Source organism: Lissotriton helveticus, chromosome 8, assembly GCF_964261635.1.
Source record: "Lissotriton helveticus chromosome 8, aLisHel1.1, whole genome shotgun sequence".
NCBI classification, from domain to species: domain Eukaryota; kingdom Metazoa; phylum Chordata; class Amphibia; order Caudata; family Salamandridae; genus Lissotriton; species Lissotriton helveticus.
Window position 1 is genome coordinate 943,829,960 of NC_136069.1, and position 27,548 is coordinate 943,857,507.

Sequence of the window (27,548 nt, forward strand, 5' to 3'; positions counted from 1 at the left end):
TGCCCACTTTAGTCTGAGAGCCTGATCTTTAGTACTAATGTTGCTGTTTGTCAAACAGGTAGCTGTTTCTCCCACTTTATTGGGAGAAAGTAATATATCAATCATAAGTGGATTATGGTCACTAAAGCTTGACCAAGTGACTAAGTGATCCTCAGTAAAAGGGACTAATGGCGCGGACATTAAAATATAATCAATAGTGCTAGCTCTACCATTTCCTACATAAGTAGGTACTGGGGCCATATTATCCGACTGTGAGAGACAACATACGTTTTGATTTGCTAACATACTCTCAAGGAAATTGCCTGAAGATGTATGCACAAAATGGTGTAATGAAGTGTTAGAATTCCCTTGGTCCTGGTTTGAAAAACAGTTTAAAAGACATTGGTGGAAATTAAAATCCCCGAAAATTATTATTTCAAAATAATCTGACTTAGCCTCCTCATAATATTCCAGGAAGTTTTTTAAATCTTGCAAATGTTCCAATTCATGTCCTCTGGTAAAGGAATTATAAAAGTTTATCACTAACACAGTGGGCCAATGCTTAAAAGACAGTTCCACAGCCAAGCCATCCTAAAAATTACAATCGACCAAACAGGTCTTACAAGAGAGTTTTAGAGAAAACATTAACAATAAACCTCCTCTCGCTCTGCCCATGTTTGATGGAGTGGCATATTTATGAAAAGAAGTGAAACTGTCTAAATAAAAACAATTGTTTACTTCCCAGGTTTCCTAGAGGGCGATGATATGGTGTTATGCTAGAAAATTTTCCCAGAATAAATTTCCTCTTTTAGCCCTTATACCCGCTATATTCCATGAAAGAGCTTTTCTATACTTCGCCCCCGTAGTATTTTGAATCTGGAGTGATTTTTGGACTACAGAGGTTATTTCAGCATGAACCTCAAGCGCTGATGTTTGTGGGGAGGACCCTGCTCGGATTTATCACCTTGCTCTAGTCAGTCATTTTCATCCAAGTTTTGGCGATCTGCCAAAGCTTGAAATCTATTTACATTGGCAAATTATTTCCTATCTTACTTATGACCGCCGGGTTACCTGACTTCCGTGATATTTGCCATTGCCCATACAAAAAACCTCCACGCTGTCTTTGAGGGTAGAAGTATTGTAATGAAACTACACTTATTTGAGACTTTAGGTTACTCTGAAATGCACTGTCTATTAAGATCTTGGCTTTCTCTGGGTCCTTAAAACAACTATACAAGCTCCTACACCAGTCTTTTTTGTTTGTTGGCCTATCCACCCCACTCTTCTGGTCATTATAATGTCAGCTGAAATATACTGGCCACGTGTTACATTTTTAGTGCACCAGTGGGTCACTTTATGAATTAAATCCTGGGTGGTTTCCCTAGTTTCTTGGGAGAGGGGGGACCTCTAGTAAGACTGCTACTAACGGTGCAGATGCAGGGGTAGATCAAGGATACTTCTGTTTGCGACTTTAGGTATGCCATGATTAGGCTGACTGTATGTGGATGAGGGTGCCCAATGAGAGCCCAGGGGTCCTCCATCCTGAGCTACCTCGGCGTTTTGGGCCACGAGTCCTATTTCTTCAGGTGTGTTTAACTGACTTGATCGACTGGATATACCATTACTTCCTGAAGCAATAGGAACACTTAAGCTTCGACTGAGTGGGTCTAATTGGGTTTGGGGTTTGTATCTTGTTTTGCAGTATAGTTCCACCCCTTGCTCCTACTATATTTGGCACAATAGACGTAGAGCATTTATTACAATTGGTGATTAAGCTATGGACCAATTCCTCTACTTTTTCTATTTTTTGTGTTATTGGCACTAAGAGAGTCTTTATCATTACGTCCAGCTCCATCAATAAGGAGTCCAATAACTGCCCTTGGCCCAGATTTGGTTGTAAAAATAGCTGAGTCTGCGTTTGTAGCCGTGGCGATTTCCTTATGGGCTTGTTATAGATAGTTTGTTTTCTCTTCGGTGGTGGTAGGCCCAGGGCCACTTCAGTTCCCTCTGGTGTTTTATCGATTAAAATTTTAGGACACGTATCTGACTCACCAGAAAGGAGTATCTCGCATGGGCATGCAGAGGTTATTGGAACTGCTGGCCATTCTGGAGGGGCCTTATTGGCCGAGGAGTTACCTTGTTCTCCCTCTTCGCTAATGATTTGGCTTTGGAGACATTTACTAGCCTCTATCGATAACCTCAGCTCAGTCAAGGCTATTTCCTTCGTAATAGCATGCGCAGCTTTGGTCAGAAAGGAATTGATTTTGCCCACCATGCATCCCCCCTGAGCACCCCCCTGCGTGGCAAGTGTTTTCCTTTTGCCCATATCAGCGTTTATCGCCAAAGGCCCCCTTTCTCTGTTCAAAGAGTTTTGTAGGGGTACTTGAAAGTTCTTGCTGCTCTAAATGAGTGTCATGCCGGGACTTAAACTTCAAGACCTCAGAAAAATCTTTTCGGTTTACGGCCTAAAAACGGCCAGGGTATCTGGCCCAGACCGGCCTCCTCCGGTCGCTGACGGGTGCAGATGGGCCTGCTCTTGGCCTGGGCGCAGCCCGGGCAGGCCATCGCGTCCCATGCTTCGGCTGCCCGCTCTCCTTTTTAAGTGCCTCCGGGCACTGGCTGCATGACGGTGGTGGAAGCAACGGCCGCAAGGGGGGCTGGGCAGGTAGTCCCGGGCTCCTCTCCCCCACAACTCCAGGCTGCAGAAGACACGATCAGCAAATGTGGGCTTCCCACGCTGCAGGTGCCCGCTCTCCATTTTAACCGCCTCTGGGCACTGGCTGTGTGATGGTGGTGGCGGCAACGACCGCAAGGAGGGCTGGAACAGGTAGTCCCGTGCTCCTCTCCCTCCACAACTGCAGGCTGCAGAAGAAGCGATCAGCAAAATGCGGGCTTCCCACGCTGCGGGTGCCCGCTCTCCTTTTTAAGCGCCTCCAGGCACTGGCTGGGTGACGGTGGTGGCGGCAACAGCCGTAAGGGGAGCTGGGACAGGTAGTCCCATGTTCCTCTCCCCCCACAACTCCAGGCTGCAGAAGACAAGATCAGCAAATGCGGGCTTCCCATGCTGCGGGTGCCCGCTCTCCTTTTTAAGCACCTCCGGGCGCTGGCTGCGTGACGGTGGTGGCGGCAACTGCCGCAAGTCAAGTCAAGTTTAAATTTGTATAGCGCACTACTCACCCAGAGGGTCTCAAGGCGCTTGAGGGAGGGGGGGAGCTTTACTTATCAAATAGCCACGTTTTTAGTTGTTTTCTGAAGGATAGGTGGTTCTGTGTGAGGCGGAGATGGGTTGGGAGGGAATTCCAGGTCTTGGCCGCTAAGTAGGAGAAAGATCTTCCTCCCATGGTGGATCTTTGGATGCGTGGAATTGCGGCGAGGGCTTGATTGGACGATCGAAGTTGGCAGGTGGGGGTGTAGAAGGACAGGCGCGTGTTGAGGTATTCGGGTCCTAGGTCGTAGAGGGCTTTGTGTGCGTGGGTGAGGAGTCGGAACGTTATTCTCTTGTTTTTTTTTTTTTTTTTGGAAGACCTTTATTGCACATTGTTCATATACACAGCGGTGTGCCTACAACCCACTGCTGGGGCCGGCCGCCATCGGAGTACCACATATATCATACAAGCTTGAGACCATACGCCAGAGGCCCGCGTGCCGAAGTCCAGAATTCTTAGTTCATGTAGGCACTACAGTAGATCCATATGCAATAAGTTCAGCACTCCCATTGAGTGCGGTCGTTTCGCCCCCATGTGATCTTGGTCTAATTTTCAGTTTTTATAAAGAAAGTTAATGCCAACAACTCCCAACCCCCCCTCCCCAACTTATCCTGATCACAATGAGTATTCCAAGTCCAGCAGTCATAATGTAATAGGGAAGTCAATACATCAGATGTCTGACAGGGCACCCCGAGATAGGAAACCTTCACCACCTTCTCAGAACTCCCCAGAAGCCTTAGCGGCGAATAGTAAGGCATACCCGCATGCCAGTCTCAGCAGACCAAGACACTCCCACTCACACTACCATTGACTAGTCATTCCACGCAACACACAGGGCAAACTTAACGCCATCGCACAAGGCCATCTCACTCAGCTCCACCCCCTCCGTCAGACAAAGTAGTAGCCACACTCTCGTCGCTGTCGGATTCCGTCAAAGACAGCATGTAAAGTGTGAACGGAGTCCATACATCCCTTGGGCGGGCCGCCGCAGGCAATTCGTCATAGTAACAGCTCAGTTGGTCCCTGCAATAGGCCATATCCTTCAGCCACAGTTGTACCTCAGGCGCTCTCCTCCCACCCCAAACCATAGCAACCCTCCTCTTGGCCAACTGAAGCGCCAGCACCACCAGTCGGCGCATCGGAGCAGCCACACCAGAAGCAATGCCCAAAAGACACAGGCGTACATCCAGCTTCACCTCAATCAAAGTGATGACTGTCAGCCTTTCAGTCACCTCCCTCCAGAAATCGTAGACACGGGGGCACCCCCAAGCCAGATGTATAAAGTCGGCCTCCTCGGCCCCGCATCGGGCACATTGAGCAGTGGACCTAAGGCCATATCTTACCAGTTGGGTAGGTGTATAGTACCATTGTTGCAGAAACTTATAATGTAGCAGGCGGAAGTTGCCATTGATCACATAACCTCCGGTCATAGCACAGCATTCATTCCACTCGTCATCACTCAGCGGTTCCGGGAGACTCCTGTCCCACCGTGCCCTAGCCAGCGCCGCCCCCCCGCCCTCATCTTCTTGTGCAGCCTTATATAGTTTAGATAACAATTTAGTCCTGTCCTTGACTGTATAGAGCATCTGCAGGGCACTCAGGGCCAGAGGTTCCTCCGGATAAGTAGGGTACAGGTCGCGCACGGCAGCCCGTAACCTGACATATACAAAGGTGGACATAGTGGCATTCGTCGAGTGAGTCGTCATCTCCTGAGAGGAGAGAAACGACGCTCCCGGAAACAGGTCTCCCATAGTCTGTAGCCCAGCCTCCCGCAGGATCTGCAGCCCTCCCGGTTCTCCCGACACAGAAATTTCCGAGTGATAAAGTAGCGGCATAGCCGGGGCGTAAAGCGGCATTCTACCAGCCCGTTTGCCCAGGCTGTGCCATGCAGTCGCCGTGAGTCGCACGGTGTCAATCTCCCCCTTCTCAAACACCGAATGCTTATTGACGATCATAGCCCTTAATGGGTATGGCAGGACCGCGCTTGCTTCCAGCGCTACGTGCGGAGTGTATGGCGGAGCTGCTATCCAGTAACTCGCGAAGTGTGCCTGCGCACCCAGATAATAAAGCCTCATATCCGGCAGGGCAAACCCACCCAGATCGTATGGCTTGACCAGCACCTCCCAAGTCACTCGCGGTCTCTTGCCAGCCCAGGTGAGAGATATTAGTAGGGACCTGAGCCTCGCAAAGAAGTGGGACCTCAACACAATCGGTATATTTGTGAAGAGATAGAGAAATTTCGGAAGCACCACCATTTTAATCAGCGACACTCTGTCCGCCAAGGTCAGTGGTAAACGAGTCCATCTCGCCACCTGATCCTCCAGTTTGGAAATGGCAACGCCGTAGTTGGCTCGTATGACTTCCTGACAATCCCTATGCACCCATATGCCCAGGTATCGAACCGACTCCGTCGCCCATTCCAGCGGGAATTCCAAAGGGACCCGGTGGGTAACATCCGTGAGAGGCAGCACCACCGACTTGTCCCAGTTTATGGTCAGTCCTGAGTGTCGGCCGAATTTAATGAACTCTCGAAGTATGCTGTCAAGGTGGAGTGCAGGGTCCCTGACATATAGAACCATGTCGTCGGCGTACATTGATACAGCCAACGATCTGAGAGGAAACTTCAATGCTGCATCCGCATACTTTTGCCGCAAGATACAGGCCAGTGGCTCCATCATGATGGCAAAAAGCAGGGGCGAAAGAGGGCACCCCTGTCTCGTCCCCCTCTGTATCGGAAAGGAGGAAGAGACATGCCCATTAACCCTGACTCTTGCCGTGGGCGCATTATACAACAGGGCGATCAGGGATGTGAAAGAGAAAGGAACCCCCATCCGAACGTTATTCTCTTGTTGACGGGGAGCCAGTGGAGGTCTTTTAGGTGACCGGAAATGTGAGCTTGGCGGGGGATGTCAAGGATGAGTCTGGCTGAGGCGTTTTGGATGCGTTGGAGTTTTTTCTGTAGTTTGGCTGTGGTTCCGGCGTAAAGGGTGTTTCCGTAGTCTAGTCCGCTTGTGACCAGTGCATGGGTGACCATCTTTCTTGTTTCGGTGGGGATCCAACGGAAGATTTTGTTGAGCATACGTAGGATGTTGAAGCATGATGATGAGACTGCGTTGACTTGTCTGGTCATCGAGAGGGAGGAGTCCCGGATGAAGCCCAGGTTACATGCGTGGTCCGTTGGTATTGGTGCGTTTCCCAGGGCCGGAGGCCACCATGAGTCGTCCCAGGCGGAGGGGGATGATCCTAAGATGAGGACTTCCGTTTTGTCCGAGTTTAGTTTTAAACGGCTGTTCTTCATCCACTTGGCTACTTCTTTCATCCCTTCGTGTAGGTTGGTTTTGGCGGTGTTTGGGTCTTTGGTGAGGGAAAGGAATAGTTGAGTGTTGTCTGCGTAGGAGATAATGTTGAGGTTGTGTTGGCGCGCAATGGATGCGAGGGGACTCATGTAAACGTTGAAGAGGGTGGGACTGAGTGAAGATCCTTGGGGTACGCCGCAGATGACTTCGGTGGCCTCTGATCTAAAAGGGGGGAGGTGGACTCTCTGGGTTCTTCCGGCGAGGAACGAGATTATCCAGTCCAATGCTTTTCCTTGTATTCCGACGTTGCTGAGGCGTTGTATAAGGGTGCTATGACAGACTGTGTCGAAGGCTGCGGAGAGGTCGAGTAGGATGAGGGCAGCAGTTTCTCCGTTGTCCAGTAGAGTTCGAATGTCGTCTGTTGCTGCGATGAGGGTGGTTTCGGTGCTGTGTTTGGCTCGGAAGCCCGATTGTGAAGGGTCGAGGGATTTGTTGGATTCGAGGAAGGCGGCGAGTTGACTGTTGACGGCTTTCTCAATGACTTTGGCAGGGAATGGGAGGAGCGAAATGGGGCGGTAGTTCTTAAGTTCAGTGGGGTCTGCTGTAGGTTTCTTCAAGAGGGCGCTGAGTTCGGCATGTTTCCAGTTTTCCGGGAAGGTGGCGGAGTTGAGGGAGCAGTTGATGACGTCTCGGAGATGGGGTGCGATAATGGAGTCTGCTTTGTTGAAAATGTGGTGGGGACATGGGTCGGTTGGCGATCCTGAGTGAATGGTGTTCATAAGGCGGATGGTGTCTTCAGTGGTGATTGGGTTCCAGGCGCAAAGGTTGTTGGAGGGGGGTTTAAGTTCGGAGGTAGGTGGGGTGGGCTGGTCTCCAAAGCTGTTATGTATGTCAGTGATTTTGTTGTGGAAGAATGAGGCTAGAAAGTCGCAGAGGTCTTGGGATGGAGTGATGTCGTTGGTGCTGGCGGTGGGGTTGGTAAACTCTTTGACGATGTTGAATAGTTCCTTGCTGTTGTGGGCGTTGTTGTCGAGTCGATCCTTGAATGCTGATTTCTTGGAGGATCGGATCAATCGGTGGTGTTTGCGGGTGGCGTTCTTGAAGGTGGTCAGGTTGTCAGTGGTTGGGTTTTTTCGCCAGGCTTTCTCGAGGGTGCGACAGATCTTCTTGGATTTCTTAAGGTCGTCATTAAACCAGGGGGCTTTTTTGCTGCCTTGCTTGATTTGATGGTTTTTCAAGGCTGCTAATTCGTCAGCGCTGTGGGCGATCCATTGTGTGAGGTTGATGGCTGCTTGGTTTGGGTCCGATGATTTTGCAGGGGGGTTTTGTTGAAGCGATGTGGAGAGCTGGTCGGTGGTAATTGTATTCCAGTTTCTCCGGGGAATTGGTTGTGGGTGGTTGTGGGTCGTAGTCTTTTTGTAGTTGAAGTGAACGCAGCTGTGGTCTGTCCAATGGAGAGCTGTGGTGTGATTAAAGGAGATGTGCTTGCTGGAGGTGAAGATTGGGTCGAGCGTGTGCCCGGCAAAGTGGGTGGGGGTGTCGACAAGTTGTTTGAGTCCGAGATTGGCGAGGTTGTTCAAGAGGGTGGTGGTGTTGCTGTCGTTTTTCTTTTCCAGGTGGAAGTTGAGGTCTCCCAGTAGAATGTAGTCCTCGTAGGGGAGGGCGTGAGGGCTGATGAAGTCAGTGATGTCTTCGCTGAATTGTGTGCGGGGTCCGGGTGGTCTATAGATGAGGGTGCCTCTGAGTGTGGTCTTAGGGTCGGTGTGAATCTGGAAGTGAAGGTGTTCGGCGGTTGTGAGGTTGTCATCAGAACTGGTCGTGATGCGGATGGTGTTCTTATGAACGATGGCGATTCCTCCTCCTGTTTGGTTGATGCGGTCCTTTCGTATGATCTTGTAGCCGTCTGGGATGGCAATGGCGATGTCGGGCACTGATGAGGTGTTCATCCAGGTTTCTGTAAGAAAGGCGACGTCCGGCGATGTGGTGTCGAGTAGGTTCCAAAGTTCAATGGCGTGTCTGTGGACCGAGCGGGTGTTGAGTAGGATGCACTTCAGGTGGTTAGTGTCGGAACTCTGTTTGGAGTCTGTGGATTTGGTGTGGGTCCTGATGCATTCGAACTTGCAGGAGTGGCAGGTGAAGGGTCCATGGGTGTGTCCTGGGGCGGCTTGGTAGCAGTCTGGTAGACGGCCGGAGTTGAGTGTTGAGAGGGTAGCGGTGTCGTACGTAATGCGGGTGGAGAGGATTTTGCGGGGGCCAGGGGGTTTGGCGCTGGGCGCGGTCCAGGCGCGGACGGGCGTAGACGGGCTTACCTTAGGCACACCTTCGGCGCGCATGGGGCGCGTCCGCTGCGCGTGAACGCTGCGTGCGAGGGCATCTGACATAAGTGGATAGTGGAGGGGGGCGGAGCGAGGGAGGAGCAGCTGGGAGGCGGGAGCGGGGTGGAGAGGACGGGCTCCGAGGCACAACAACAAGATGGCAGCAAAAGCAAAACCGAAACAGGTTGGGGCACAAAGTTGGATTACGCTGTGGGCAGTGGCACCGGCACAATCAGGCACTAACAATTGTTTTCAAATCTGTGATGCGAGCGCTACGATAACAACTGCACAATACAAATTATGGTCTAAACTGCACAAACGAGCAATGCACAGATGATCAATACAAATTAGGACTGCACAAACGAGCAATGTATAAATGAGGATTAAAGCGCTATTGAATTAAAGCAGGCAGCAGTTCTTTAAAGCGCAAAGCAATGTGAGCGCAGCCCAACGATACCAGTGGAGACCAGGGAGCGTGGGGAGCGACCGCTTCTGATAGGGGGGCTGGGACAGGTAGTCCCATGCTCCTCTCCCCCCACAACTCCAGGCTGCAGAAGACGCGATCATCAAATGCGGGCTTCCTGCACTGCGGGTGCCCGCTATCCTTTTTAAGCACCTCCGGGCACTGGCTGCGTGACGGTGGTGGCGGCAACGGCCGCAAGGGGGGCTGGGACAGGTAGTCCTGTGCTCCTCTCCCCCCACAACTCCAGGCTGCAGAAGACGAGATCAGCAAATACGGGCTTCTAAAGTTCAGGGGAGTGGAGCATTCCCAGGCAAGCCAAGCAAAGTATGCACAAGCAATTTAAAATGCGGAGGAAGGGCTTGCCAGATCCACTCTAGGCAGAGCCTAGGCAAATAGTTTACAGCCCCAAGTATTATCCTTAAAGCGGAGCGTCACTGGGAGCCAGCACCGAGTCAAACACAAGTTCAGAGCATTAAATGCTGCTCTCGCATTCGAATCAGCTAGAAGGAGTAACTTAGACCGGGCAAAATGGTTGCTGCATATGCGCGATGTAGGCCGCTCGGTTTACACTGAAAGAGGACTACGCGTCAGTCTGACGCGTGTCCTCACTCCCTTTGTCTCCCAAGCCACAGGAATTGAACGTGGGCGGGGGTGCCAGGTCCAGGAGGCTGAGCGCTCCCAAATGTGCTTGTTTTTTTTTTTTTTTTGCTTTTAAAATAATTTTATTCCAGAAAAATATTTAATTTACAATTATGATTTTAACTTTCTTTGTTTGGATCTCTGTCCCTCTGGGTCTTTTCTCTTCTTATTTCTGTTCTTGTTCTTCACGTTATGCGTATCATAATACCTAACGCCAACTTTCTTAGTTTGTTGTTGCCTGTCCAGTCGCCTTCTCTCCTTTGATGTAAGCTTCTTGTGTGGCTTTGTATCTTCATCATCGCACTCCTGCTGCATTTTTCTTTTCTTGCCTCTTGGTCTGTCCCCATAGGTGTGAAGCTCTTCTGACCCCTGAGACATCTGTTCAATTTTTGTGAACACCTTTTCACTTAGTCCTTTTGGAATCCTTATGGCAGAAAACCGCAGCGTGCTTATATCGATGTGGGTCACCGTTGTCACCAATGGAACTTCCAGGGATCTTATAACTTTGCCTCGACCCACATGGAACTTTCCTGACCTATTTTCACATTTTGACTATCCTGCGGAAGAGACGGCCTGTTTGGAGGGGGCCCGTGTCATTGACCGGAAGGGTCAAGGTTGAGACTGACTGTCAGGGTTTGGCACCATAGGTTCTTGAACTAGGTTCAGTTGCCATTGTGTTGTTGGGAGGCAGGGTGGTGTTTATTGTTTCCCCTATTTCGTTTTTAGCTATGTTTGCCTATAGAGCTTTGTGTATTTTATGGGGATGCTTGGTTCTTGCGGGGGAGGGAGAGACCGGGGGCCCGTATTGAGATGCTCCTCCTCCACTTCTTTCCTACTTTTAGGGATTAGTTAACTGGGGCGACAGGCACACTGCTAGTGGGGTTGGGCTGTAGCCATCTGCAGGGGTGCAGGGTGGGGGGATGGTGGTTTTTTTGTTTTTTCCTATTTTTGTTTCTATGGCCCTTTTTCTTTCCTACCTTTCTCTCTTCTTACACGAGATGTGGGTGAATTATCCTGATCTGCACTGTTTTTCATATCTGGGTGTCATGGGCTTCCTTTTAAATATCCTGATATTGTGGGTCGACAGGCTCTGAGGGCCTCAGCCTAGTGGGGTGGTGGATTGTTATGTCATTGCTCCTGCCAAATTTTCGCTAGTGTTGATGTCTTCGTAATTGTTTAACTGAGATGTATCGCTTCAATCTTTCTGCCTGTTCCCCTCCGTATTGTGTTTTGCTGTATGATACCAGATATGTCCACTTCTCGCTCTCTTCAATTAATAAAAACATATATAAAAAAAAGAGAATGCGATCATTGTGACCACGGTTCCTTTGAAGCCAGGTCAGTGGGGCATGGTCCGTATACAGAACAAAGGGTCTTCCCTCAAGATAGTATCGGAGCTTGTCGACACTCCAGCGGACCGCCGGACATTCTTTCTCGATAGTAGAGTAGGCAACTTCTTGGGGGAACAGCTTACGGCTGATGTAAAGAACCGGTCTTTCTAGCCCATCCGCGTCCTTCTGTGAAAGAACCGCCCCAATACCTACGCCCGAGGCATCCGTCTGTAGGATGAAGGGTTTTTGGAAGTCCGGGGAGATCAATACTGGTGCGGTAGTGAGGACAGTTTTAAGTGCCTGAAAAGACGTTGTTTCTTTGGGAGTGGGGGCTGGTAACCTGGGAGAAGAGTGGGTTTTCTTCAAGAGATCGGTGAGTGGTCCGGCCATATCAGCAAATTGAGTGATAAACCTCCTATAATACCCCACAAGGCCCAGGAACGCTCTCAGATCCCTTTTGGTCTTAGGATAGGGGACTTGTAAGATAGCCTTAACCTTCTCTGTTTGGGGTTCTATCCTTCCATTACCTAAGACATATCCAAGATATTTCACCTTCCTAAAGGCGATCCTAGTCTTTTTGGCGTTTATGTGGAAGCCTGTTGTTCTCAGACTAGTGAGTACGTTGTCTAGATGTTTGGTATGTCCTTCCCACGTCTTACTGAAAACGACAATGTCGTCCAAGCAAGTGGAAGAATATTGTTGGTGTGGCGACAACACTGTATCCATAGCCCTTTGGCAGGTCGCCGGAGCACCGTGCAATCCGAACGGGAGAACGGTGAAGTGATAATTACCACAGGGTGTAGAGAAGGCTGTTTTCTCTTGGTCTGTAGGGTTTAGGGGAATCTGCCAATACCCCTTGGTGAGGTCTATTGTGGTGATATAACGTGCTTCACCAAGGCGTTCTAGCAGTTCATCCACGCGAGGGAGTGAGTAAGCATCTTGTTTGGACACCCTATTTACTGCCCTGAAATCGATACAAAACCGAATACTACCATTCGGTTTTGGAACAAGTACCACTGGGGAACACCAATTACTGTGTGAGGGTACTATCACCCCAGAGCGGAGCATCTGGTTGATCTCATCTTGGAAGGCACGTCTTCTGGCTTCGGGGACACGGTAGGGTTTTTGTTTCACCACTGTCCCGGGGGGAGTGGGAATGTAATGAACTGCTATGTGTGTTTTCCCTGGTTGGTCTGAGAAAACGTCAGTGTAACGGAGAAGAAGAGACAGAACTTCTTCACGTTGTATCTCTGTTAAATCAGGATTGATGGGAGTGTCATAAACAGTGTGGTCGGTAGTTGTAAGAGTATGAACTGCTTGGGAGGTTTTCCCAGCCACTTCTTTAATAAGTTTATGTGGTACATTTGAGTCTTGGTACCCTTAACTTGCAGGAGATACGTGGTTATACCGATCTTTTTGAGAATTTTAAAAGGACCTTGCCATTCTTTTTTTAATTTATGAGTGGATGTAGGCAACAGGACCAAAGCCCAATCACCAACGTCCAGTTCCCTCCACTTCTTGCCCTTGTCATAAAACGTTTTTTGTTTGGTCTGAGCAATGGCTAGGTGATCATGGGCCAGGGTTCTAAGCTTATGAAGCCTGGTTTGTAGTTGTCGGGTGTAGTCCAGTAAGGCTTCTGCCTCGTGTGCTCCTTCTCTTTCCCAACTATCTTTGGTTATTTCCAAGAGAGTTCTTGGACTCCGTCCAAATAGCAACTCAAAAGGGGATGCTCCTAAACTGGCTTGTTTTTGGCTGCGAAGTACAAAAAGAGCTAAAGGTAATAACTGATCCCAGTTTCTACCGTCCCCAGATAGAAGTTTCTTCAAGGTGAGCTTTAAGCTGCCATTGTATCGCTCAACCAGTCCGTCTGTCTGGGGATGGTAGACCGATGTTTTAATGTGAGTGATACGAAGTTGCTTACAGACCTGTGTCATTAAACGCGAAACAAAAGGTGTTCCTTGATCTGTAATGATTTCGCGAGGAAAACCCATCCTAGAGAAGACCTCGACGAGCTTTTGGGCAATGGCAGAGGACGTAGCTGCCCGGAGGGGAAAGGTCTCAGGGTAGCGAGTGGCGTAATCCACTAGGACTAAGGCGTACTGGTGACCCCTAGCAGACTTAGGCAAAGGACCTATGAGGTCCAACCCCAACCTGTCGAAAGGTTTACCTATGATGGGTAGAGGGTTCAGAGGTACAGCAGGGGGAACATAGGGGTTTCGCCACTGACAGATGTGACATTCTTGGCAATAGCGTTGGATTTGTGCATAGACCCCCGGCCAAAAGAAGTGTTGCAAAATGGCCTGCCCTGTCTTTTCAGTGCCTGAGTGTCCGGCTAGCAGATGGGCGTGTGCGAAAAATAGGATTTGGTCTCTGAAATCTGCGGGTACCAGGAGCTGGGGAACCACATCGTTTTTGGCCAGCCTATACAATAACCCGTTTTTTTCGATAAAGGTGGGATAGGTTCTATTCGCAGGGTCCTGATCTGAGCGAGCTACTTGCCAGGCGTTGGTGAGAGAGGCATCGTTTAGTTGTGCCGTTCTGAAATGAGTATCCCTAGCCCATGGTTCTGAAGTAAGGAGGTTATTCTGGGGAACGTTTTGTATGGCATCAGACATGAGGGTTATGAAACCTGGATTATCGGTTCCAATAATCACCGGTTCAGGGAGTGTAGCCAAAACACCAACCACTACTTCTGTCCTAGTCCCTGAGGCAGTACAAAGGCTGATTGTAGCTAAGGGATATTCCCTAACATCCCCATGGACACATCTGATGTGAACACTTTTCCCTGGCATAATTCAGGAGGAGGGAACTAATTCCTGTCTTACCACCGAATGCCTGCAACCAGAGTCAAGTAACGCTCGAACCACCCTGCCATGTATGTGCACACTCACGTAGAATACTGGACCCGTTTCCTTAGCGTATAGAAGAGATTGCGGGGCATAGCTCACATCCATAGGTTCCTCCTCCTTATCCCTCTTTTTTCGGCAATACCGTGCTATATGAACCCACTCGCCACAGTCATAACATTGGGGACCTGGAGTGGGTGGTACATCCGGTTTAGGGAACCGTGCTCGTGGAGGTTCTATTGGTATCTTTGGGTATTTCTTATCTGGTTTTCCGGGGATATGTTTGTTGAGTTTTTCGGGTTCTTTTATGGGAGGTCGTCCTTGGGCACGGGCATAGGATGTGGCCATTTCAATGGCATGTTCGAGGGTTAAACCTGCATGTTGTTTTATCCAGCATTGGGTCCCATAGGGCAGAGCCTCCAAAAACTGTTCTAGATAAATCTTATTCATCACGTCATCCATGTTCCCTTCTTGTGGTTTGAGCCACAAGTCAGCTGCTGCTTTTAACTTATAAAAGAGAGTCTTGGGAAGATATCCTGGGGTTCCGCGTTCTTGTCGGAATTTCAGTCTATGGGTCTATTCATCAACACCCAGACGGTCTAGTATGTACTGTTTTACAACGGCGTAAACGGAAGTGCCATCCTTATTGACCATCGGGTATGCAGCTTGTGCCTCACCCGTTAAAAGAGGGGCAAGGTAAAACGGCCACCTATCACCGGGCCAAGCACTGGCCCTTGCAGCCCTTTCAAAATTCAAAAAGAAAGCCAGAGGATCATCCCCGGGCGTAAACTTCTGAAGAGGTACCACCGTTCCAGGGGGAGGGGCACTTGTTCTCCCTTGTCCCAGAACGACCATGAGCTGGTTTTGACCCTCAGCAAGCTTCAGTAAATTGTCCGATTGAGCTTGTATAGCAGCTGTGAAGGCTGTGCGGTCTGCTTTGGCCTGGGTAGACGTTTGTCCTATTGCCCATTCCAGTGTGTCCTGCCCCTCCTTCATTAGTTGAATGAGGGATTCCATCTTTTATCAGATGCTGGTTCTTCCTTATAGCTCCTATCTGGCTCGCCACTTGTGATGGTTGGGACAGGGTAGGGGAACCATAAACGAAGTACTACCACTCAAGTACGTTTTGAAGGGAGTGCTCTTTTATTCAGTAGCTCAAAAGTCCAGCTCAAAACAAAGATAACAGGGAATCGTCTTTATCCCGAGATTAACACTGCTGGTGGTATAGTAGCAGGCGACTGTCTTGCTTCAAGGGTCCTGGCCTTTTAAGTCCTTTAACGTCAGGGGTCCGAAAAGGCACTCAAAAGAAGAGAAAACAAAACAAAAGCCTTGGTTACTGATTTGTACCGGAGTTCCAGTTCTGACAGAAGGGGGGCGGGGAGTGAGGGAATCACCAGGGACTGCCACCACAACACGTTGATAACTACCAAGGCACTTTTAATGTTGGAAAGGGAAGGGTTGCGGCTTCTGGCATTCACCACGCAGACCCGTTTTGTGACCTCCCTCAACCTCCCCTACCCAGTCCCTCCCCGTGCAAATATGAGTCCCCTTATGGGGGCCCGTACCTTGTGGAGCCACACTTCTCCTGAAGCGTGGCGGGGCGGCTCGTGGTCTCGTTGGCCTCCTGGCTTTCTCTGTTCCTGGGGCTGCGCGACTCCCGAAACCTCCGTCTCCTCTGTGCAGAAAGCCTCCGTAGCCACACCGGACGACTCCCTCTCCACACCTGCTTCGGCGGTTGATGGCGCGCAATTCTCTTCCGGGTATCGCGCTTTCAGCTCCTCCTTTGCTCCTGATAGGAGCACGGCTGATGACATCACTGGCGGAGTTCCCACCTCCGGGAAGGTCCAAGCAGCGTTAAAGGGACCGTGGCCGTCCTGCACTCGGGCGGAAAAGAACAAGCGTTAAAGTCCTCACCCGGCCCCTGGCAGACAGGTACCCCCTGACAGAGGATCTAGGAGCCTCCTCTTGATCGAATAGCTGGTCCAAGGAGGTATCATTGTCATCCTCCTGAGGAATCTCAGTGATAGTTGCTTCATTCGTGGGAGTTCCATAATCATGGTCAGTAGCCATTGACTTGGCCAGTTTTGCAAAGTCCACAGCGTTGGGATTCCTAGTCCCTTTCCCACTGGATCTGTGCCGGGTACCTGGGTTGGGGATGCCAGCCCTGCTGCTGGGCATAGTTACATATGAAATGAAATTAAATTAAATGAATTTGTACTTGTAAAGCGCACTTATATTCCAACCGGGGTTTCCTGGCGCTGTACGTATACCACTGTGGAACCCTTCCTGGCTTTTCCCTGTGAAATGTCCACTCCTGGGCACCCCCAAGGTGAAGACAGGTATCCCAGCGCTGTTGGGGCCGTTGTGGAGATTAAGCAAGCTATTGCCCAGAGTTGCAGAGTGGGACCCATGATTAGAATAGGCACCGAGGCGAGAATTATCAGGCCCGCTGAGGCGGAAATTGAACCCTGGTCCCGGGCCAGACCTCTGCATCTGGGTCTTCCGCTCTAACCATTGAGCCACACTTCTCCATATAGGTGACGCTTCAGTGGTTCTATGGCCCTGACCAGGGCCTTGTTCACGAGTGCTGCAGTCCTGCGTCTAGGGCATCCACAATGTCTTGTTCCATGGAGCCAGAGTGATCCCCCTCAACATACTCCTTGTCATATTCAAAATTCTGACATCATGTCACTCAAATGAGCAAAACATATTAAAATACAAAACTTCAATTTCTTTTCCTATGATCCATCTTGCAATGCAAAATATTTGCTATACATACGGTACAAAATTATTATATAAAGTGCAAAGTGCGATTGGGCAAGCTCATATATTAGGATAATCCCTATTTATAACTCAGATTGGACCTCAGAATAGAAAAAATATTAAAAACTTTTTAATAGAATTCAGAGTGCAAACTGGCAAACATATTAACATACAAAACTTTGATTACTTTCCCTATAATCCATCTTAAAGTGCAAAACTATTGTAAAGTGCGAGGTGCTAAAAGGATATACTCGAAAACAGGGTAGACCACTGTCATATCGTTCCTGACGACCATACAAAGTATCAGGACCTGCTCCACATACAGTACAAAAACATTATATAAAGTGCTAAGTGCAAATAGGGCAAACTGATGTGTTAGGTCAATGCCCGATTTTGAGACATAATGGTCCTCCGGATAAAAACATATTAAGAACCATGGTTACAATTAAAATACCATTTTCTTCCTACGCCTAATGGCTCCAGTTAAGAAACTTGCCACCCCAAAACAGACCATAGGGGATGCTAGCATCTGAAGGTACAGTAGGGCTGGTCTGACTTGGACAAAGTGACAATCTCTGAGCAATGGTAATATAAATGTCTTACGTAGGGGGACATAATAATCACAAAAGAAGACAAAATTAAGAATGTCCTGTTCAGAAAAATTGTCACACTGCCACAGGTGTAAAGTGCCAGATTTATAAAATCCTTGAGGTACAGATAGAAGCCAATGAGCCATTTGCAGACAAATCTTGTTAAAAGAAAACAATGGAAAGGTTTGCTAACACTTAATAAATAAGGTTGGACTTGATTATTCGTAGATAATGTAACGTAACGTCTTACAGATGGTTTCTGCAGCTCCTCTTCTTCCCTTAGTCCCTGGCGTTTAGACAAAAACTGAAGTCTAATATTTTTAACTGTAAGTTTATCCATTGGTTTGGGGCTTAAAAATAAGTCAAGACAACCTAACCAAGCTGTCAATTCCTTTGGATACCTAAGCCAGGGAATGTGTTTGGCTCTCTCTAATGCTAGGCAATCAGTAATTATTAATTGGTTTAAATTTGTAGAGGGACTTGCCCAAATTCTCAGCCAATGCATCAATGGAGCCACTGCAATCTGATCTGCTATATATCCCATCCCTAGTTCTTCATGTATTGTGTATGTAGCGGTGGAGTGCGGGACTGCCAACCCCATACATAAAAATGTATTTTCCTCCTGCTGAATACCCTTCTCTTCTTTGTATCCACAGATGTCGCTAACATAGGTTGCCATCGGGATGCATTTTTCCTTGTATATCTTCATCAGGGACACAATGGGTTTACTTCCCAGTTTTTTTAGCAAAATTCAATGTAGCCCCTGTGGCCCTTGCAAGGATATTCTTCTTTTGTGTAATTTGTGGGTACTATGACGCACTTTCGTCAAAAAGTACCCCCAGGTAAGGGAAGGTTGCGACCTTTGTTAGCTCTGTCCCTTTACAAAAGAGTTTTGTCTTTTTGGGGGATTTTTCGGGGATTTTTCGGGGCCAATGGACATAGTATGCGATTTTTTAAAATGTATTGATAAATCTAACCACTTGGATGCTAAGCTCCCTGATGTTCTTCCATGTAATTTCCATTGAAGTCAATGGAAACTCCATGACGAGCTGAGCTCGTCATGAGCGTCGAAGGGGATAAAGAGTCCATGAAAACTATAAAGGCATTTAAAAATGATTGGAGGCCCACTGCCATTCTTACTAAAATAACAGTATTTTCCGCATATAATAATGTGGGGATCATCTTGTCGCCGAATCTAGGGATCTTTGAATCTATGATGTTATTCCGCAGCCTTTTCCCCCGTAGAGAATCACAACCGCGTTGTGATTCTGCATACCATTACTCTGCAAGTCGGAACAACGACTTGCGGAGGGGGGGCGCTGGATGTTGGAATAGTATAATTTACTATTCCAACTCAAGTCTGTGCGGACACTAGGGAAGGTGTTGGGTTTTAAATCCAACACCTCCCCCCTCCACAATTAACTGTTCCAAATTGCGGAGTAATGGTATGCAGAATCACAACGCGGTTGTGTGAATAACGTGAATAAGAGAGGGGCCAAGATACATCCTTGACGTAGCCCTCTTTTCACATCCCAGGTCGATGTCAGGTCCCCATTGCTATTATATCTAACAGCCGCTATGTTGTTTTATGGATGGCATATAAAAAGTCCTCCAGCTCTGGTTCGAGACCCATGCCACTTAGGATAGACCACAACTTTGATCTGTTAACACAGTCAAATGCTTGCGTCAAATCCATAAAAGCCAAGTGGATTTTTCCTTTTTTGGCAATGGTGTACTTACCTACCGCTAAGTGTAAGTTCAAGCATTGGTCCAGGGTCCCTTTAACAGCTCTAAAGCCATATTGGAGGTCGGAAATGACATTTCGGTTATCCAGCCATGCCGTTAGACGATTTAATATGACTTTTCCCATGATTTTGGCAGCAGAATCCAAAAGTGAGATTGGCCAATAACATATGGGCTCATCTCTAGTGCCCTTTTTAAAAATAGGAAAGATGACTGCTTTCCCCCAGGATATTGGGTATCCCTGTGAGCACCCAGCATTATAAACATTAGTTAAGATGCTTGCCCATACATTTGGATCAGCTTTGTATTGATCGGCCGGTACCCCATCGGGCCCTGGGGCCTTTCCACCGGCTGTATCTACAATGGCATCATAAACCTCCTCTACCCTGACATGAAGTCATGTGCTAAGTTGCCCACCTTCCCATAACTCCTCTGTTACTTTCAGATTTACATCGCTAAAGATATTTCCAAAATGCGATACCCATTTGTCTGCTGGGACTAGACAGTCAGTATTAGAGTTGGGAGTTTCAGAGAGAAAGGGGCTATTGACTACCGACCAGAAGTTTGCAGTTTTCCAATATCCTTCTTCCTGTTATCAACTGCTATTTGATGAGCTTTCCTTTTGTCCCTAATTTCTATTTTCTCTCTGGGGATCTTTTTTAAGGCTAATATAAGCTCCGTGTGTTTTGCTGAGCATAGTCCGTTAAACCATTGTACAGCCTTCGGGCGTCTAGGCCCACTAGTCATTGTAGGGTCTGATTGGATCTGTTTTATTAATTTCTTGAAGGCTTCTAAAGTAGAGCTATTGTGTGTGTCAGAGTCTAAACAAAACTCAATTTCAGTAGCACAAACTGTATATAAGTTGGTTAAAAACATTTCTGGAGCTATCCTTGCCCACTTTAGTCTGAGAGCCTGATCTTTAGTACTAATGTTGCTGTTTGTCAAACAGGTAGCTGTTTCTCCCACTTTATTGGGAGAAAGTAATATATCAATCATAAGTGGATTATGGTCACCAAAGCTTGACCAAGTGACTAAGTGATCCTCAGTAAAAGGGACTAATGGCGCGGACATTAAAATATAATCAATAGTGCTAGCTCTACCATTTCCTACATAAGTAGGTACTGGGGCCATATTATCCGACTGTGAGAGACAACATAAGTTTTGATTTGCTAACATACTCTCAAGGAAATTGCCTGAAGATGTATGCACAAAATGGTGTAATGAAGTGTTAGAATTCCCTTGGTCCTGGTTTGAAAAACAGTTTAAAAGACATTGGTGGAAATTAAAATCCCCGAAAATTATTATTTCAAAATAAGCTGACTTAGCCTCTTCATAATATTCCAGGAAGTTTTTTAAATCTTGCAAATGTTCCAATTCATGTCCTCTGGTAAAGGAATTATAAAAGTTTATCACTAACACAGTGGGCCAATGCTTAAAAGACAGTTCCACAGCCAAGCCATTCTAAAAATTACAATCGACCAAACAGGTCTTACAAGAGAGTTTTAGAGAAAGCATTAACAATAAACCTCCTCTCGCTCTGCCCATGTTTGATGGAGTGGCATATTTATGAAAAGAAGTGAAACTGTCTAAATAAAAACAATTGTTTACTTCCCAGGTTTCCTAGAGGGCGATGATATGGTGTTATGCTAGAAAATTTTCCCAGAATAAATTTCCTCTTTTAGCCCTTATACCCGCTATATTCCATGAAAGAGCTTTTCTATACTTCGCCCCCGTAGTATTTTGAATCTGGAGTGATTCTGGGACTACAGAGGTTATTTCAGCATGAACCTCAAGCGCTGATGTTTGTGGGGAGGACCCTGCTCGGATTTATCACCTTGCTCTAGTCAGTCATTTTCATCCAAGTTTTGGCGATCTGCCAAAGCTTGAAATCTATTTACATTGGCAAATTATTTCCTATCTTACTTATGACCGCCGGGTTACCTGACTTCCGTGGTATTTGCCATTGCCCATACAAAAAACCTCCACGCTGTCTTTGAGGGTAGAAGTATTGTAATGAAACTACACTTATTTGAGACTTTAGGTTACTCTGAAATGCACTGTCTATCAAGATCTTGGCTTTCTCTGGGTCCTTAAAACGACTATACAAGCTCCTACACCAGTCTTTTTTGTTTGTTGACCTATCCACCCCACTCTTCTGGTCATTATAATGTCAGCTGAAATATACTGGCCACGTGTTACATTTTTAGTGCACCAGTGGGTCACTTTATGAATTAAATCCTGGGTGGTTTCCCTAGTTTCTTGGGAGAGGGGGGACCTCTAGTAAGACTGCTACTAACGGTGCAGATGCAGGGGTAGATCAAGGATACTTCTGTTTGCGACTTTAGGTATGCCATGATTAGGCTGACTGTATGTGGATGAGGGTGCCCAATGAGAGCCCAGGGGTCCTCCATCCTGAGCTACCTCGGCGTTTTGGGCCACGAGCCCTATTTCTTCAGGTGTGTTTAACTGACTTGATCGACTGGATATACCATTACTTCCTGAAGCAATAGGAACACTTAAGCTTCGACTGAGTGGGTCTAATTGGGTTTGGGGTTTGTATCTTGTTTTGCAGTATAGTTCCACCCCTTGCTTCTACTATATTCGGCTCAATAGACGTAGAGCATTTATTACAATTGGTGATTAAGCTATGGACCAATTCCTCTACTTTTTCTATTTTTTGTGTTATTGGCACTAAGAGAGTCTTTATCATTACGTCCAGCTCCATCAATAAGGAGTCCAATAACTGCCCTTGGCCCAGATTTGGTTGTAAAAATAGCTGAGTCTGCGTTTGTAGCCGTGGCGATTTCCTTATGGGCTTGTTATAGATAGTTTGTTTTCTCTTCGGTGGTGGTAGGCCCAGGGCCACTTCAGTTCCCTCTGGTGTTTTATCGATTAAATTTTAGGACACGTATCTGACTCACCAGAAATGAGTATGTCACATGGGCATGCAGAGGTTATTGGAACTGCTGGGCATTCTGGAGGGGCCTTATTGGCCGAGGAGTTACCTTGTTCTCCCTCTTCGCTAATGATTTGGCTTTGGAGACATTTACTAGCCTCTATTGATAACCTCAGCTCAGTCAAGGCTATTTCCTTCGTAATAGCATGCGCAGCTTTGGTCAGAAAGGAATTGATTTTGCCCACCATGCATCCCCCCTGAACACCCCCCTGCGTGGCAAGTGTTTTCCTTTTGCCCATATCGGCGTTTATCGCCAAAGGCCCCCTTTCTCTGTTCAAAGAGTTTTGTAGGGGTACTTGAAAGTTCTTGCTGCTTTAAATGAGTGTCATACCGGGACTTAAACTTCAAGACCTCAGAACAAGCTTTTCGGTTTACGGCCTAAAAACGGCCAGGGTATCTGGCCCAGACCGGCCTCCTCCGGTCGCTGACGGGTGCAGATGGGCCTGCTCTTGGCCTGGGCGCAGCCCGGGCAGCCCATCGCGTCCCATGCTTCGGCTGCCCCCTCTCCTTTTTAAGTGCCTCCGGGCACTGGCTGCGTGACGGTGGTGGCGGCAACGACCGCAAGGAGGGCTGGAACAGGTAGTCCCGTGCTCCTCTCCCTCCACAACTGCAGGCTGCAAAAGACGCGATCAGCAAAATGCGGGCTTCCCACGCTGCGGGTGCCCGCTCTCCTTTTTAAGCGCCTCCAGGCACTGGCTGGGTGACGGTGGTGGCGGCAACAGCCGCAAGGGGGGCTGGGACAGGTAGTCCCATGCTCCTCTCCCCCACAACTCCAGGCTGCAGAAGACAAGATCACCAAATGCGGGCTTCCCATATTGCGGGTGCCCGCTCTCCTTTTTAAGCACCTCCGGGCGCTGGCTGCGGTACGGTGGTGGCGGCAACAGCCGCAAGGGGGGCTGGGACAGGTAGTCCCATGCTCCTCTCCCCCCACAACTCCAGGCTGCAGAAGTCGCGATCAGCAAATGCGGGCTTCCTGCACTGCGGGTGCCCGCTCTCCTTTTTAAGCGCCTCCGGGCACTGGCTGAGTGACGGTGGTGGCGTCAACGGCCGCAAGGGGGGCTGGGACAGGTAGTCCTGTGCTCCTCTCCCCCCACAACTCCAGGCTGCATAAGACGAGATCAGCAAATACGGGCTTCTAAAGTTCAGGGGAGTGGAGCATTCCCAGGCAAGCCAAGCAAAGTATGCACAAGCAATTTAAAATGCGGAGGAAGGGCTTGCCAGATCCACTCTAGGCAGAGCCTATGCAAATAGTTTACAGCCCCAAGTATTATCCTTAAAGCGGAGCGTCACTGGGAGCCAGCACCGAGTCAAACACAAGTTCAGAGCATTAAACGCTGCTCTCGCATTCGAATCAGCTAGAAGGAGTAACTTAGACCGGGCAAAATGGTTGCTGCACATGCACGATGTAGGCCGCTCGGTTTACACTGAAAGAGGACTACGCGTCAGTCTGACGCGTGTCCTCACTCCCTTTGTCTCCCAAGCCACAGGAATTGAACGTGGGCGGGGGTGCCAGGTCCAGGAGGCTGAGCGCTCCCAAATGTGCTTGTTTTTTTTTTCTGCTTTTAAAATAATTTTATTCCAGAAAAATATTTAATTTACAATTATGATTTTAACTTTCTTTGTTTGGATCTCTGTCCCTCTGGGTCTTTTCTCTTCTTATTTCTGTTCTTGTTCTTCACGTTATGCATATCATAATACCTAACGCCAACTTTCTTAGTTTGTTGTTGCCTGTCCAGTCGCCTTCTCTCCTTTGATGTAAGCTTCTTGTGTGGCTTTGTATCTTCATCATCGCACTCCTGCTGCATTTTTCTTTTCTTGCCTCTTGGTCTGTCCCCATGGGAGTGAAGCTCTTCTGACCCCTGAGACATCTGTTCAATTTTTGTAAACACCTTTTCACTTAGTCCTTTTGGAATCCTTAAGGCAGAAAACCGTTTTGCTTTGGCCTTGTCAAGGAACTTTTTGTATTTTGCAATCTTGTCATCCAGAGCCCTAATGACAGCTTTGGGGTTTTGGGCTTTTGCCAGAGGCATTTGTTTGGCATCAGTGCTTTCTGCATCCTGGCTCTTTTCAGATTCATTTTTCTGGCTCGCTTCCACCACGTCATCTTTCTCTGCCTCTTCTTCCTCCTCCTCATCTGAACCAATGTCTGACAGGTCTGATAGATCAGGCGCTTCTACGGGTACAAGGTCTTCACCAGTGAATTCAGGTGCCACATGTATTTTTCCAAAGTTCTGTCTGACATGGGTCAAGATCTGTTTTATTTCTGTGTTTGCTTGGGTCTCTTCTGGCCCCACTGTTTCTGGAGCTATGTTGACAGGCTCCATCTTTTGCTCTTTTGTACTACTGGTAATGGTTTCTTGAACAACCTTTATAGGGGGTGCAGGTTTTGAAGGCTCTGGATGTACTTGTGTCTGTGGAACGGTCTCTGCATTTGGGGGTTTTACAAAGAAAGGTATCCGGCCCCTCTGCCAATCATTGAGTACCATCTTGGAGACAGTAGGTAGGTCTGGTTCTCCACCCTTTAGCAGTTTCCCTATCCGCATGGCAAGCTTCTCAAGGAAGTCCTCTGGGCTCTGCCAGGAGTCAATACGGTATGTTTTGCTGATATATTCGGTTTTGGCTCTCTCAAGTACAGCACTGATTTGGTCCTCTGGGCATTTGATCTTTTCAACTTGAACAACGCCTTTCAATACGATGTCAGTCTCACTGTCTCCAGATGGATACACAACACCAGGACAATCTATGAGAAATATCCGGCGCATCAGCGTTATATACTGCCAGACCTTGGTTTCACCGGCAAGGGAAGCCACATTACAGACTTTCTTAGATCGCAAAGTGTTGATCACAGAGCTTTTGCCAACATTCGGATAGCCGATGAATCCCACACTGATCTGCTTTTTGTCTGTATGCAACTTGCCAAATTGCAGCAGAAGTTGAATGAAAGCTCCTTTGCCAAATGGATTTGTGAGGCTTGCATGAAAAGCAAGTGTCGGGTACTCCTGGGAGAGGACTGCCACCCAACGTTTAGTGGCCCATGCTGGGATTAGATCACATTTGTTTAGTACGAAAATGAGATGTTTCCATGACTTCTCTTTTTTTAGATAGGCCTCAATGTGAGGAGAACGTGTGCCTTGTGGGTCTCTGGCATCCAGAACCTGGATTATTACATCGGATGAATCAATGACCTTGTACAGCTCCCCCCAGATTCTTTTCGACTGCCCCTTTTTAAATATCTCCTCTCGTACTTCATCTCTGACACCATCATCGTCTACAATTAGATTGCGATCTTTTTCTTGACTGTAGTTATCCGCTGACGTTTCGGCTGTCTTTAGAAGCTCTTGAACATCACACACAGAGAGGCTTGGCGCCTTCTTTGAGCTTTTGGGCCGAACGTTGTTTCAAATGTTTCGGTGTCCAGTATGTGCACTTTAGAGTTGTGTGGTTTAATTCGATCATGAAGGAGAGACATTGGCAACTTAGTTTGCTTCATAACAACTCGATATGGGTCTTTCATTACTACATCCATCTCCTCTTGGAATTTTTGTAGGGAGGACTGCCTGATGACACGAGCATTGCCAAACCATTTAATATTTGGTTCCACTCTGGCCACGGTGCCAGGAGCAACAGTTGATTGATACTGCAGAGGCCTGATCACTTTCCCACGATTATTTTTTCGCTCCTTTTGACGGTACATATTAAGCCACTTGATGGTACCACGATCCCTCATGTTAGAACCTCCTGCACCTTTGAGGCGATCCGGGTTGCTGCTGGACGTGGAGGTATTGATAGTGCTCTTCCCTTTGAACCTTGGCTTCATCATCCTGCAGCTGCATGGTAAACGTGTTTAGGAGAATGGGGGACGTGCCGGGAAATTCGATGTTACGAGTCTGGGGCACCACAAAGCTGGCAGTCCCCAAACAGCGCAAGCTCTGGTGTAAGAGAACTCCGTCCCCCGTGTGCCAGGCGAAAAAAAAAAATGTGCTTGTTAAAGGTCATGCGCACCATCGGGGGAATGCAAGTCAGAGTAACGCTACTACATGGCAAGGGAAGACCTCCTTTCGAGACACCCTTAACTCACAATGCTAAAAAATGGAAAAGCACCGAAAACACTAAGCAATATCCCCAATACTAATTACAATAGCAGTTAATTAATTAACCATCCGCAATTAAAACAAGCACATACATCAAAATAACAGAGAGAAAGAACTTAACTGGCTGCGGAGAAGCAAAGAAAAAAGACACTGTTGCCTCGTGCAGAGTTTATATATGGTTGATCATGTAACATTAAAGTGTTCATGATTATTGTAGTGTTTTATTCACTTTTTACTTTTTGGCTGCTGTGAGAAATACAGTAAAGAAATGAGCAGCATAATCGGAGCCTCCGGTCCTGACATAGAATTTCACTCCTTGCATAATCAGTTCAGGTGTAAAGTGAAAGGTGTAAAGCTCAATCTTGTCAGCTGTGAATGCTCATCTCGAAGAAACATATATGCCAACATTTTAGAAGAGGAAATTGGGAGATTAAAAAAAAATAATTAACGGAAGAAATGTATGTATTTCCCCCATGTACTTGTATTCGAAAGAAGGCAATTTCAGGTGAGAGACTGCCGAAGTAAAGCCGTTGTTGGCTTCAAAAATCGTGAGGCTCCCGTCCAAATGGGGTCTATGACATTTATGAAGACAAGTGACAATTCTATGTCAGGAAGCGGAGGCGAGGATTATGCATAATCTTTCTTCATTTTATTAACAGCAAGTTCAAAGGTAAAACAAAAAAACACCCCTTGAACTACACATCCCATGAACCTTAGCGGTAACCATGGCCACCAAATAGCCAATCACAGTCCAGTAACAAAGGCCATATAATCAAGCCTTGAACGTAGTCCTTCCTCTTTCTTCATTGCTGCCCCGTCAGTTAAGTCCCTTCACGCATTTGTTTTGCCTTGGGGATTTGACGCTTGGGGTTTTACATATATACTGTTCTTGTTATTTCCTTGTTTGTAACCGCTTGCCTGTCGGGTTGTCTCCCGCTTTGGTCACTAGCGCGGTTGGCTTCTACCCGAGCACTTTTTAGCATTTTAGCAGTTCGCGCCTCTGGCATTCTTCTGTTTTCTCCACAGCACCCTTTGCGCGCGTGTGGCTGAAACGCGCTGGGAACTTTCAGCACTTCATTTTTGCCCATAATTTCCCCTCCCTCTTTTGCCTGACACCGCTATTGCGGTAAGATTGACGGGCCTAGCCCTATCATTGGACGTACATGTTTTCAATGTCTTTTCAGTATTACTGAAGCAATTTTTCTGCTGCTGGGCACCGGTGAAGGGGGACTCCCTTATATATATTTCAACAGGCTGTGCTTTTGTTGTATGGGTGCCCGACCCTCGGTTAATATGCAGTCACTCACGGAACATGATTATGTGGCAGTAC

The 27,548-nt window shown here is 47.7% G+C and overlaps 1 protein-coding gene and 1 long non-coding RNA gene across 2 annotated transcripts in view; both read right to left on the reverse strand.

The window, feature by feature from the left end:
- The window catches only part of LOC144773029 (uncharacterized), a 188,366-nt gene that overhangs the window by 127,718 nt on the left and 33,100 nt on the right, over positions 1–27,548 (reverse strand). The window lies entirely within an intron of this gene.
- LOC144773026 (nucleolar GTP-binding protein 2-like) lies at positions 23,694–25,947 on the reverse strand. Its single transcript, XM_078657788.1, is given in 2 exon segments — positions 23,694–25,494; positions 25,497–25,947. Coding segments are annotated over 2 exon segments (2,217 nt in total). The 3' UTR covers positions 23,694–23,728.